Below are 14,092 nucleotides of genomic sequence, written 5' to 3'. Positions count from 1 at the left end.
ACCCAGAACGATGTTGTTGTTGTTCAAAGCGTACATTAAATGAGTTGGTCTGGTAGAGAGGCGTCGTTGGGCAGATCACGGTTGGGTCTTCCTCTGTAATCCGTAATGGACTGTAACCCTCTGCCACATGCGGTGGGCGTCAGAGCCTGTGTCATTGAATTCCACATGATTCCTACATTGTCCTTTTTCTTGTTTGATGACTCTGCTGAGGTCGTAGCAGGACTTCTTGTTCCTGTCCTCAGCCGTTGCCTCAGGGTTGTCTACGATAGCTCTGTATGTGGTAGTTCTGTCCTTTAGTTTATCACCAACCTCTGTGTTAATCCAAGGGCTTTTGATTGGGGAAGCAGCCTTAATAACTTCACTGATACATTTTCTAATGAAGCCGGTGACGGAGGTGGTTATCTCATCGATGTTATTATCTCTAAACATATTCCAATCAGTGTTAGCAAAGCAGTCCTGCAGCATCATCTCTGATTCTAGTGAACTTCCTGTTTGAGTTTCTGCTTGTAAACAGGAAGCAGGAAGTACGGACGAGGGAGGGCCTTGTATGCTTGCTTGTGGGTAGAAGAACAGTGGTTTAAGACTTTAACACCCATGGTGGCATTGGACACGTGTTGATGGAAGTTGGGCATCATGTGTCTTAGTGATGCAGAATTAATATCTCCGGGCGACAAGAAAAGCAGCCTCTGAATGTAAGTTGTTTTCTTGCTTGTTTATAGCCGTGTGCAGTTGGTTAAGTGCCAGGGTGTTATTTGTCTTATCTGTATACAACAGTCACATAACAGCTGAAACACTCTCGGGTGGTAGAAGGGGCTCCAAGGGAAGGGGCTCCAAGGGAAGGGGCTCCAGGGGAAGGGGCTCCAGGGGAAGGGGCTCCAGGGGAAGGGGCTCCAGGGGGAAGGGGCTCCAGGGGGAAGGGGCTCCAGAGGAAGGGGCTCCAAGGGAAGGGGCTCCAAGGGAAGGGGCTCCAGGGGAAGGGGCTCCAGGGGAGGGGGCTCCAGGGGAAAGGGGCTCCAGGGGAAAGGGGCTCCAGGGGAAGGGGCTCCAGGAGAAGGGGCTACAGGGGAAGGGGCTCCAAGAGAAGGGGCTCCAGGGGAAGGGGCTCCAGGGGAAGGGGCTCCAGGGGGAAGGGGCTCCAGGGGGAAGGGGCTCCAGGGGGAAGGGGCTCCAGGGGAAGGGGCTCCAGGGGAAAGGGGCTCCAGGGGAAAGGGGCTCCAGGGGAAAGGGGCTCCAGGGGAAAGGGGCTCCAGGGGAAAGGGGCTCCAGGGGAAGGGGCTCCAGGGGGAAGGGGCTCCAAGAGAAGGGGCTCCAAGAGAAGGGGCTCCAAGAGAAGGGGCTCCAGGGGGAAGGGGCTCCAGGGGGAAGGGGCTCCAGGGGGAAGGGGCTCCAGGGGGAAGGGTTTCCAGGGGGAAGTGGCTCCAGGGGGAAGGGGCTCCAGGGGGAAGGGGCTCCAGGGGGAAGGGGCTCCAAGAGAAGGGGCTCCAAGAGAAGGGGCTCCAGGGGAAGGGGCTCCAGGGGAAGGGGCTCCAGGGGGAAGGGGCTCCAAGAGAAGGGGCTCCAGGGGAAGGGGCTCCAGGGGAAGGGGCTCCAGGGGAAAGGGCTCCAAGAGAAGGGGCTCCAGGGGAAAGGGCTCCAAGAGAAGGGGCTCCAAGGGAAGGGGCTCCAGGGGGAAGGGGCTCCAGGGGGAAGGGGCTCCAGGGGGAAGGGGCTCCAAGAGAAGGGGCTCCAGGGGAAGGGGCTCCAGGGGGAAGGGGCTCCAGGGGAAGGGGCTCCAGGGGGAAGGGGCTCCAGGGTGAAGGGGCTCCAAGAGAAGGGGCTCCAGGGGGAAGGGGCTCCAGGGGGAGGGGCTCCAGGGGGAGGGGCTCCAGGGGGAAGGGGGAAGGGGCTCCAAGAGAAGGGGCTCCAGGGGGAAGGGGCTCCAGGGGGAAGGGGCTCCAAGAGAAGGGGCTCCAGGGGAAGGGGCTCCAGGGGAAGGGGCTCCAGGGGAAGGGGCTCCAGGGGGAAGGGGCTCCAAGAGAAGGGGCTCCAAGAGAAGGGGCTCCAGGGGAAGGGGCTCCAGGGGAAGGGGCTCCAGGGGAAGGGGCTCCAAGGGAAAGGGCTCCAAGGGAAAGGGGTTTCAAGGGAAAGGGCTCCAAGGGAAAGGGCTCCAAGGGAAGGGGCTCCAAGGGAAGGGGCTCCAGGGGAAGGGGCTCCAGGGGGAAGGGGCTCCAAGAGAAGGGGCTCCAGGGGAAGGGGCTCCAGGGGAAGGGGCTCCAGGGGAAGGGGCTCCAGGGGGAAGGGGCTCCAGGGGAAGGGGCTCCAGGGGGAAGGGGCTCCAGGGGGAAGGGGCTCCAGGGGAAGGGGCTCCAGGAGAAAGGGGCTCCAGGAGAAAGGGGCTCCAGGGGAAGGGGCTCCAGGGGGAAGGGGCTCCAAGAGAAGGGGCTCCAGGGGAAAGGGGCTCCAGGGGGAAGGGGCTCCAAGAGAAGGGGCTCCAGGGGAAGGGGCTCCAGGGGGAAGGGGCTCCAGGGGAAGGGGCTCCAAGAGAAGGGGCTCCAGGGGGAAGGGGCTCCAAGAGAAGGGGCTCTAAGGGAAGGTGAATCGAGGAACATCAGGGAGGGCACCGCAAACTGAAACAGATGTTCCCTGTCAGGTATACATGCTTATATTGCCAAAACAAGTGAAAAAAGAAGAAACAATTAGACATGAACAGTTAACATTGGTTTAAAAAAGATAGACCTTCACATATTATATTATCAGCTGTGTACTCTCTCTCTCTCTCTCTCTCTCTCTCTCTCTCTCTCTCTCTCTCTGTGTCTCTCTCTTTCTCTCTCTGTCTCTCTCACTGTCTGTCTGTCTTTCTCTCTCTCTCTCTCTCTCTCTCTCTCTGTCTCTCTCTCTCTGTCTCACTTCAACTCAATTCAATTCAATTCACTTCACTTTATTTATGATGTAACAATGTACGTATTGCCAAAGCTTACTGTGGAGATTTACAATATTAACATAATTAATAATAATCATCAATATTTTCAAGGGGACTACAGTAACAACAATAACCAAGTGTCAAAATAACCATACATTTAACAATAACAATAAGCATACAGTCGAGGACATGTGCAGGTTGGTTGGTCTGTCAGACACTGTCCCTCAACTTATGGCAGGCAGCAATGTAGTGCGCTGCCAACCCACAGCTCTCTGCGTCCTCCCCCAACAGGACGGGTAGCCTATCCTCATCAGAGAGGTCTTTTTTATTCTGATTGATTGGATGTTCTGGTCCTGAGGCTTCAGTGTGTTAGTAGAACAGGTTTGTGAACTCAGCCCCAGGACCAGCTGGATGAGGAGACTATTTTCTTTGCTCAGCTCTTGGTATTGCAGGGCTTGGTAGTGATATGAGAGTGGGTCACTGTATTTTAGATGCTCCCAAAACATAATTGATCTTTTTTACTATTAGTGGATGTTGGCCTAATTCTGCTCTGCATTCATTGTTTGCAGTTTTCCTCTGGACATGTAGGAGAATCTTACAGAGCTCTGCATGAACTCTGAATCTCTCTCTCTCTCTCTCTCTCTCTCTCTCTCTCTCTCTCTCTCTCTCTCTCTCTCTCTCTCTCTCTCTCTCTCTCTCTCTCTCTCTCTCTCTCTCTCTCTCTCTCTCTCTCTCTCTCTCTCTCTCTCTCTCTCTCTCTCTCTCTCTCTCTCTCTCTCTCATAAATGCACTTACTGCTGTATATGTGTAATAAAGCTGTTCCTCTTTTTCCCGCCCTTGTCGCCTATCTTCAGTTGCCCTCGGTGATGGGGTCACGGTCTCAGCCATTGACCCTGCCAATTATTCTCAATTCTACAAAGCGGTCTGTCTTCCCTCCTCCCTCCCACTCCTCGCCCCTACTTCTACTCCTCGCCTCTCCTCCTCCTCCTCCTCCCACTCCTCGCCCCTCCTCCCACTCCTCTCTCCTCCTCCCACTCCTCGCCCCTACTTCTATTCCTCGACCCTCCTCCACCTCCCCCTCCTCCCACTCCTCATCCCTCCTCCCACTCCTCCCACTCCTCATCTTTCCTCTCCCTCCTTCAACTCCTCCCACTCCTCTCTCCTCCTCCCACTCCTCTCTCCTCCTCCCACTACTCGCCCCTACTTCTATTCCTCGACCCTCCTCCCCCTTGCCCTCCTCCTACTCCTCGCCCCTCCTCCTCCTCCTGAGCCTTTGACCAGAGTCCCATGGGCTTAATTTATAAGTAGTGTACTATGTAGGGTAGCCATATTGAATAGGTGGACCGCGGGCCGGATCCGGACTCAGAACCGACTCAATACGGACTGTCATAATGTCACTCTATGACATAATGTGTAGAACAGGAAATTAGCTTAAAAACAGGAAATTAGCTTAAAAACTGCACATTTTTCTTCACGCCAACATGAGGGGTGTTTTTAACAGTTTGGGGTCACATGGGTAGCGACGTGGGGGTTTATTACGACGCTGATGAATGACAAAATCCATTCAGTTTTCCACCTAGGAAATGTAAGTGACCGTAACTCAAATAGTATTTAAGTACTCCTGGTGTAGGGTAAAGGAGGACTGTACTCCTGGTGTAGGGTATAGGATGACTGTACTCCTGGTATAGGGTAAAGGAGGACTGTACTCCTGGTGTAGGGTATAGGATGACTGTACTCCTGGTATAGGGTATAGGAGGACTGTACTCCTGTTGTAGGGTAAAGGAGGACTGTACTCCTGGTGTAGGGTATAGGAGGACTGTACTCCTGTTGTAGGGTATAGGAGGACTGTACTCCTGGTGTAGGGTATAGGAGGACTGTACTCCTGGTGTAGGGTAAAGGAGGACAGTACTCCTGGTGTAGGGTATAGGAGGACTGTACTCCTGTTGTAGGGTATAGGAGGACTGTACTCCTGGTGTAGGGTAAAGGAGGACTGTACTCCTGGTGTAGGGTAAAGGAGGACTGTACTCCTGGTGTAGGGTATAGGAGGACTGTACTCCTGTTGTAGGGTATAGGAGGACTGTACTCCTGGTGTAGGGTATAGGAGGACTGTACTCCTGGTGTAGGGTATAGGAGGACTGTACTCCTGGTGTAGGGTATAGGATGACTGTACTCCTGGTGTAGGGTATAGGAGGACTGTACTCCTGTTGTAGGGTATAGGAGGACTGTACTCCTGGTGTAGGGTATAGGAGGACTGTACTCCTGATGTAGGGTAAAGGAGGACTGTACTCCTGGTGTAGGGTATAGGAGGACTGTACTCCTGGTGTAGGGTATAGGAGGACTTTATTAGATCTGCAAGGTTGACTATCGGTATTCTGTTATGATTGGTTGGCGCTACCACAGGAGGCTGTTGAAGGGAGGACAGGTCAAAATAACGTCTGGATTGGAGGAAATGGAATGTTATCAAAACGAATGGAAAACGTGTGATTGATGTGTTTCATACCACTCCATTGATTCGGATCCAGCCATTTACTGTGAGCCCCTCCTCCCCAATTAAGGTGCCACCAGTCGCCTGTGGTTGGAACATGTTTTCTACAAACACACAAACCACTGCATCTGCTGTCGCCAACAAACTCACAAGCCACACGATTAGAGAGTTGGGCTACCTTTCTTCGAATTTTGAATATCGTTCTAATTCTGGACATTGTTACATAGCATTGTTTAAATATTCCCCAGGTGGAGATCTAACATGGCTGCCATTAAAGGTTGTAGTGACCTCAATGGGTTGCAGGAACCTCAATGTCTCCGCTCTCTGAATATATGGCTCTGACTGAGCCTGGAGGAGCCAGCCACCCTGCTCCGCTCTCTGCAAACAGCAGACGGTGTTGTTGGAACATTCAATCACCATCATCAATCAAATACATCTTTGTATTAAGTAGTCCTACATGTCAGAATAACCAAGAGATGACTTGGAAAGCATGTCAATTCCTGTAGAAATGGTACTGTGGTTATTGTGAGTGACCTAATTTATGTTCTTTGAACAAAACTGTTATCTCCTACCATTCTGATAGATTAGAGACAGTTAGAAAATGTGGTTGTAACGTTAATAATTTGGTTGTTATTCCATTGGTTACCTCGAGGCAGATGCCCCAGGTGCAGAGTGGCCCACACTCGTTGAATATGGTGCTTTTTTTTTTTTAAGTTTGAGAAATCACTAGTAAAACCTTTCTTGTGAATGACCTCGTTACTGAGCGCAAAATTGATTGGATGTTTCTCACTAAAACATGGCTGCCTTCAGACTGTAGTGCCGCTCTTACTGAAGCCCCCCCCAGACTACAGCTGTTCATACTCTATCAGAAAAGGGAGAAAGGGTTGGAGGGACAGCCTCTGTTTTTTACTAATGCTCTCAGCTGTAAAGACATTTAGTTTAGAGACTTTGAGTCTTTTGAGCATCATGCTATACTGTTTAAATGTCAGCCAACAGTGCTGACCATAACCGTGTATAGGCCACCAAAGCACTGCCCCACTTTCTGTACTGATTTCTCGGAACTATTGTCTATTGTCCTTGAGAATTATGATCAAATCATTGTGTTGGGTGATGTTAATATTCATGTTGTCAAAGAGACTGACTCCAAGGACATTGAATTATGAATCTTTTGAGCTCTATGGACTTTATCCAACATGCTACTGGGCCCACCCATAACTACAGCCATACTCTGGACCTGGTTATTACCAAGGGGCTTTCTACTGGGCCCACCCATAAACACAGCCATACTCTGGACCTGGTTATTACCAAGGGGCTTTGTACTGGGCCCACCCATAACCACATCCATACTCTGGACCTGGTTATTACCAAGGGGCTTTCTACTGGGCCCACACATTACCACAGCCATACTCTGGGTCTGGTTATTACCAAGGGGCTTTCTACTGGGCCCACCCATAACCACAGCCATACTCTGGACCTGGTTATTACCAAGGGGCTTTCTACTGGGCCCACCCATAACCACAGCCATACTCTGGGTCTGGTTATTACCAAGGGGCTTTCTACTGGACCTGGTTATTATCAAGGGGCTTTCTACTGGGCCCACCCATAACCACAGCCATACTCTGGACCTGGTTATTACCAAGGGGCTTTCTACTGGGCCCACCCATAACCCCAGCCATACTCTGGGTCTGGTTATTACCAAGGGGCTTTCTACTGGGCCCACCCATAACCACAGCCATACTCTGGACCTGGTTATTACCAAGGAGCTTTCTACTGGGCCCACCCATAACCACAGCCATACTCTGGGTCTGGTTATTACCAAGGGGCTTTCTACTGGACCTGGTTATTATCAAGGGGCTTTCTACTGGGCCCACCCATAACCACAGCCATACTCTGGACCTGGTTATTACCAAGGGGCTTTCTACTGGGCCCACCCATTACCACAGCCATACTCTGGACCTGGTTATTACCAAGGGGCTTTCTACTGGGCCCACCCATAACCACAGCCATACTCTGGACCTGGTTATTACCAAGGGGCTTTCTACTGGGCCCACCCATAACCACAGCCATACTCTGGGTCCGGTTATTACCAAGGGGCTTTCTACTAGACCTGGTTCTTATCAAGGGGCTTTCTACTGGACCTGGTTATTATCAAGGGGCTTTCTACTGGACCTGGTTATTACCAAGGGGCTTTCTGTTGGACCTCGTTATTACCAAGTGGCTTTCTACTGGACCTGGTTATTACCAAGGGGCTTTCTATTGGACCTGGTTATTACCAAGGGGCTTTCTACTGGACCGGGTTATTACCAAGGGGCTTTCTACTGGACCTGGTTATTACCAAGGGGCTTTCTACTGGACCTGGTTATTACCAAGGGGCTTTCTACTGGACCTGGTTATTACCAAGGGGCTTTCTACTGGACCTGGTTATTACCAAGGGGCTTTCTACTGGACTTGGTTATTACCAAGGGGCTTTCTACTGGACCTGGTTATTACCAAGGGACTTTTTACTGGACCTGGTTATTACCAAGGGGCTTTCTACTGGACCTGGTTATTACCAAGGGGCTTTCTACTGGACCTGGTTATTACCAAGGGGCTTTCTACTGGACCTGGTTATTACCAAGGGGCTTTTTACTGGACCTGGTTATTACCAAGGGGCTTTCTACTGGACCTGGTTATTACCAAGGGGCTTTCTCCTGGACCTGGTTATTACCAAGGGGCTTTCTACTGGACCTGGTTATTACCAAGGGGCTTTCTACTGGACCTGGTTATTACCAAGGGGCTTTCTACTGGACTTGGTTATTACCAAGGGGCTTTCTACTGGACCTGGTTATTACCAAGGGGCTTTTTACTGGACCTGGTTATTACCAAGGGGCTTTCTACTGGACCTGGTTATTACCAAGGGGCTTTCTACTGGACCTGGTTATTACCAAGGGGCTTTCTACTGGGCCTGGTTATTACCAAGGGGCTTTCTACTGGACCTGGTTATTACCAAGGGGCTTTCTACTGGACCTGGTTATTACCAAGGGGCTTTCTACTGGGCCTGGTTATTACCAAGGGGCTTTCTACTGGACCAATTAAAGAGAAATTGCAGAAAGGCAGAGCGGAAGTGGAGAAAGTCAAAGTGACAGGTCCGTTGTGATATTTTGAGAGAGGAACTTGGCGTATATAACAAGGCCATTAGAAATGCCAGACGGGCTCATTTTACTAACTTGATTACTGTTAATCAGAATAATTAGATAGTGCTCTTCTCGACCGTTGATGGCCTGATTAATCCTACCCCCCGCAAAATTTACTCGACATCTATATGTGATGAGTTTGTGGCATATTTCAGAGATAAGATAGCCTATAGAAAATAAATAAAGAGAGTCACTCTCAGTAATTTATTGGGTAAAACACCAAAGTTTCGGCATCACTGTGCTTTCTTCAGGGTAAGAAATGATAATCGACTTTATGCTGGGTATCAGTCAAGTAAGACCTGCTGAGAAGTTTGATGATAGGTGCCCAATCCTACCACGCAAAGGAACTATGGATTTATTTACCCTGGTTGACACAGACAGTGTCAGGAAAGTGATATCATAACTTAAGCCTTGTACCTGACGTCTAGATCCTATCCCCACCACCTTCTTCAAAACACTTTTTAATTGCATATCTGAAGAAGGGAAAGCTGTTGTTAATCACTTCCTGTTCACAGGCACTTTCCCAACTGCACTACAAACTGCTATGGTGAAACCCCTTCAGAAAAATAGTTATAGATTCATAAGCTCTTATCAATTTTCGACCAATCTCCAACCTTCCATTCTTAAGCAAAAGTCTTGGAGAATTTGGTGTTCAAACAGCGAAATTATTTTGTGCCAACAGTATTTAAAAATATATATATTCTAGTTTTTGTGCCCACCACAGCACAGACATAGTCTTAGTTAAAGTGGTAAATGATCTTAGAGCCAACACAGATGCCAAACAGCTCTCTGTCCTTGTACTCTTGGATTTAAGTGCTGCATTTGACACTGTTGACTAGGATGTCCTTCTGGACAGACAGGAGAGGTGGGTTGGCCTCTCTGGTCCAGGAGAGGTGGGTTGGCCTCTCTGGTCCAGGAGAGGTGGGTTGGCCTCTCTGGTCCAGGAGAGGTGGGTTGGCCTCTCTGGTCCAGGAGAGGTGGGTTGGCCTCTCCGGTCCAGGAGAGATGGGTTGGCCTCTCTGGTCCAGGACAGGTGGGTTGGCCTCTCTGGTCCAGGAGAGGTGGGTTGGCCTCTCCGATCCAGGAGAGATGGGTTGGCCTCTCCGGTCCAGGAGAGATGGGTTGGCCTCTCCGGTCCAGGAGAGGTGGGTTGGCCTCTCTGGTCCAGGAGAGATGGGTTGGCCTCTCTGGTCCAGGAGAGATGGGTTGGCCTCTCTGGTCCAGGAGAGGTGGGTTGGCCTCTCTGGTCCAGGAGAGGTGGGTTGGCCTCTCTGGTCCAGGAGAGGTGGGTTGGCCTCTCTGGTCCAGGAGAGGTGGGTTGGCCTCTCTGGTCCAGGAGAGATGGGTTGGCCTCTCTGGTCCAGGAGAGGTGGGTTGGCCTCTCAGGTCCAGGAGAGGTGGGTTGGCCTCTCCGATCCAGGAGGTGGGTTGGCCTCTCTGGTCCAGGAGGTGGGTTGGCCTCTCTGGTCCAGGAGAGGTGGGTTGGCCTCTCTGGTCCAGGAGTGGTGGGTTGGCCTCTCTGGTCCAGGAGAGGTGGGTTGGCCTCTCTGGTCCAGGAGAGGTGGGTTGGCCTCTCTGTTCCAGGAGAGGTGGGTTGGCCTCACCGGTCCAGGAGAGGTGGGTTGGCCTCACCGGTCCAGGAGAGTTGGGTTGGCCTCTCCGATCCAGGAGAGATGGGTTGGCCTCTCTGGTCCAGGAGAGGTGGGTTGGCCTCTCTGGTCCAGGAGAGATGGGTTGGCCTCTCCGGTCCAGGAGAGGTGGGTTGGCCTCTCTGGTCCAGGAGAGGTGGGTTGGCCTCTCTGGTCCAGGAGAGGTGGGTTGGCCTCTCTGGTCCAGGAGAGGTGGGTTGGCCTCTCCGATCCAGGAGAGATGGGTTGGCCTCTCCGATCCAGGAGAGGTGGGTTGGCCTCTCTGGTCCAGGAGAGGTGGGTTGGCCTCACCGGTCCAGGAGAGTTGGGTTGGCCTCTCCGATCCAGGAGAGATGGGTTGGCCTCTCCGGTCCAGGAGAGGTGGGTTGGCCTCTCTGGTCCAGGAGAGATGGGTTGGCCTCTCCGGTCCAGGAGAGGTGGGTTGGCCTCTCCGATCCAGGAGAGATGGGTTGGCCTCTCTGGTCCAGTTCTAAATTGGTTTAGGAACTATTTAACCATTTGAGAGATTTTTGTCACTATTGATGAACATAACTCAGAGAAAATACATATCATATGTGGCGTTCCACAACGTTCGATTTTGGTTCCGTTTCTGTTTGGTGTCACGCCCTGACCTTAGAGAGACTTTTTATTCTCTATTTTGGTTAGGTCAGGGTGTGACTAGGGTGGGTACTCTAGTTTTTTGTATTTCTATGTTGGTCCTGGTATGGTTCCAAATCAGAGGCAGCTGTCTATCGTTGTCTCTGATTGGGGATCATATTTAGGCAGCCTTTTTTCCACCTGTTGTGTGTGGGATCTTATTTCTGTGTAGTTGCCTGTGAGCACTGCTTGAACTTCACGTTAATTTATTCTTTATTCTTTTTTTTTGATTTTCATTGGTTAAACATGTGGAACTCTACGCACGCTGCGCCTCGGTCCATTTATTCAAAAAAACGATCGTGACATTTGGTTTATATTTATTATACCCCTTGACATCATTATCAGAAAGCACCGCATTGATTTTCGCTCCTACTGTAACGTTCGTCGTCTGGAGGAGAAGAAGAGGACCAAGATGCAGCGGGATAAGTGTCCATAATGTTTTAACAATAAAACTGAAAACTGAAACAAAACCAATAAACCGACAAACGAACAGTCCTGAGAGGTGAAACACAAAAACACTAAACAGGAAATAACCACCCACGAAACCCAGGTGGAAAAAGGCTACCTAAGTATGATTCTTAATCAGAGACAACTAACGACACCTGCCTCTGATTGAGAATCATACCAGGCCAAAAAAAACAAAAAAACATAGACAAACGAACATAGATAACCCACCCAACTCACGCCTTGACCACACTAAAACAAAGAAATAACAAAAGAACTAGGGTCAGAACGTGACACCTACACAGATGATGCATAACTGTACATTTCTGTGTCACCAGAGGATTTTAGCTCCACGGATAAATTATTAGACCTCATTAGTGATTTAAATACTTGGATGGCTCACAACTTTCTCGGGTTAAATCAAGACAAGACCGAGATACTTGTTGTTGGAGCCAAAGCACAGAGACAGAATCTGCCTGCACATTTTAATTCACGGATAATAAAGATAAAACACCAGGTAAAAAACCTAGGTGTCATTTCACATTCTGAACTAAATTTCGAATCACACATTAGGAATGTGACCAAAATAGCTTTTTACTACGTGAGGAACATTGCCAAGGTGCAGTCGTTTATATCTCAGGATGATACAGAGAGACTCATCCATGCTTATATAACAAGCAGGCTTGACCACTGTAATGCTCTCCTGTCTGGTCTACCCAAGAAAGCCATTGGTCAACTGCAAACCCTACAGAATGCTGCAGCCTGGGTACTGACCAAGACCAGACGGAGAGAACACATTACACCGGTTTTAAGGTCTCTGTACTGGCTGCCTGTCAGTTTTAGAATTAATTTAAAGATTCTTCTATTGGTTTTTAAATCATTCCACGATTGTGCACCCCAATACATGTCAGACGTGCTTTAAGTTATGTACCCAGTAGGTCCCTCAGGTCCTCTGGCACTGGCCTTTTAACTATCCCAAAGCCCAGGACCAAGAGGCATGGAGAGAGCCTTTAGTTACTATGCCCCCAGCCTCTGGAGTAGCCTGCCAGAGAACCTGAGGGGGACCAAGAGGCATGGAGAGAAATCCTTTAGTTACTATGCCCCCAGCCTTTAGTTACTATGCCCCCAGCCATTAGTTACTATGCCCCCAGCCTTTAGTTACTATGCCCCCAGCCTCTGGAATAGCCTGCCAGAGAACCTGAGGGGGACCAAGAGGCATGGAGAGAAATCCTTTAGTTACTATGCCCCCAGCCTTTAGTTACTATGCCCCCAGCCTTTAGTTACTATGCCCCCAGCCTCTGGAATAGCCTGCCAGAGAACCCGAGGGGGGCTGAAACTCCCTCTCTCTCTTTCTGTCCTAAGCTCTTTCTCCATCCCTTTCTCTCTCTTTCTCTCGCTCTGCCTCTCTCTCCCTCTCTCTCTTTCTGTCCCTCTGCCTCTCTTTCTGTCCTAAGCTCTTTCTCCATCTCTTTCTCTCTCTCCCTCCCTCTGTCTCTCTTTCTGTCTCTGTCTCTCTCCCTCTGCCTCTCTTTCTGTCCTAAGCTCTTTCTCCATCTCTTTCTCTCTCTCTGCATCTCTCTCCCTCTCTCTCTGTCTCTCTCTCTCTGTCTCTCTCGGTCTCTCTCTCTGTCTCTCGCCCTCTCTCTCTCTCTCTCCCTCTCTCTCTCGCCCTCCCTCTCCTCTATCTGCCTTTACATATATGGAAAGTCCATTAACAAAGTCCTGAAGCCTTAAGTGCTATAGCATTGTTCCAAGCTTTTCGCAGGAGAACTATCGCTGAGCACTGGTGTCCCTGTGCCGTCTGCTAGCAATTTATGGCACTGTGGAGACCGGCCTCTGATCTGCCCAGCGCTCTGTCGGCTAGCTTTGAGGAGTTGAGGAGAGTGGAGTGTACCGAGCAAACAACTCTTTGAACTGCCGCACCACATGGGGCTTGGGGAACTCCTCGTTCCCCTCTCATTCCTCTCACTCTCTTCTCCCATCTGAAGCTGAGCATTACATTTCAGGTCTACAGGCAGAGGCGATGGTTTGAGGTCTGAGGTTTGCGCAGAGGGAGGGACGGGGAAGGAGGGTGGCTCTGAAGTCTTCATTTGTTGGCCGGACCAGGTTCGGCTTGGAGCTGGACTTCGGCCTTGGCTCTGGCTCGACTCCAGGGGTTATTGATATTGGACGACGCACAGAGAGACAGTGAGGCAGTGAGGCAAAGAGACAGAGGGAAAAAGAAAAAGAAACAGAGAGCTGTGAGACCCACCTGAAGACCCATCCAGACCTCTGTCCGTCTCTCGTTGGATCTCTGTATCCTATTTTGTCCCTTAGCTTTCTCCCGCTTCTCTTCTCTCCTTCTCCTCTTTCTCTGTTCTCTCCCTTTCCCTCTCGCCACCTGTACCCAGTCTGTTGGGGCCCTACCCTCCTCTCCTTTCATCTCCTCCCCCATCATGTCCTCTCCTCTCCCATCACGTCCTCTCCTCTCCTCTCACGTCCTCTCCTCTCCTCTCCTCTCCTCTCCTCTCCTCTCCTCTCCTCTCCTCTCATGTCCTCTCCTGTCCTCTCCTCTCATGTCCTCTCCTCTCCTCTCCCATAATCTCCTCTCCTCTCCTCTCCTCTCCTCTCCTCTCCTCTCCTCTCCTCTCCTCTCCTCTCATGTCCTCTCCTGTCCTCTCCTCTCATGTCCTCTCCTCTCCACTCCCATAATCTCCTCTCCTCTCCTCTCCTCTCCTCTCCTCTCCTCTCCTCTCCTCTCCTCTCCTCTCCTCTCCTCTCCTCTCCTCTCCTCTCCTCCCCTCTCCTCTCCTCTTCTCTTCTCTTC

General features: G+C 50.8%; 1 protein-coding gene across 1 annotated transcript in view; it reads right to left on the bottom strand.

The window, feature by feature from the left end:
• Positions 1-774: 774 nt before the first annotated feature.
• LOC139575384 (uncharacterized) overlaps positions 775-14,092 on the bottom strand; it is a 43,961-nt gene continuing 30,643 nt past the window's right edge. Inside the window, exon 2 of the mRNA XM_071400298.1 lies at positions 775-2,562. Coding sequence (XP_071256399.1) covers positions 775-2,562 — 1,788 coding nt within the window. The remainder of the gene's footprint in view (positions 2,563-14,092) is intronic.

The sequence above is a fragment of the Salvelinus alpinus genome, chromosome 5 (genome assembly GCF_045679555.1).
Source record: "Salvelinus alpinus chromosome 5, SLU_Salpinus.1, whole genome shotgun sequence".
Taxonomy (NCBI): Eukaryota; Metazoa; Chordata; class Actinopteri; order Salmoniformes; family Salmonidae; genus Salvelinus; species Salvelinus alpinus.
This window is presented reverse-complemented; position numbering and strand designations above follow the sequence as displayed.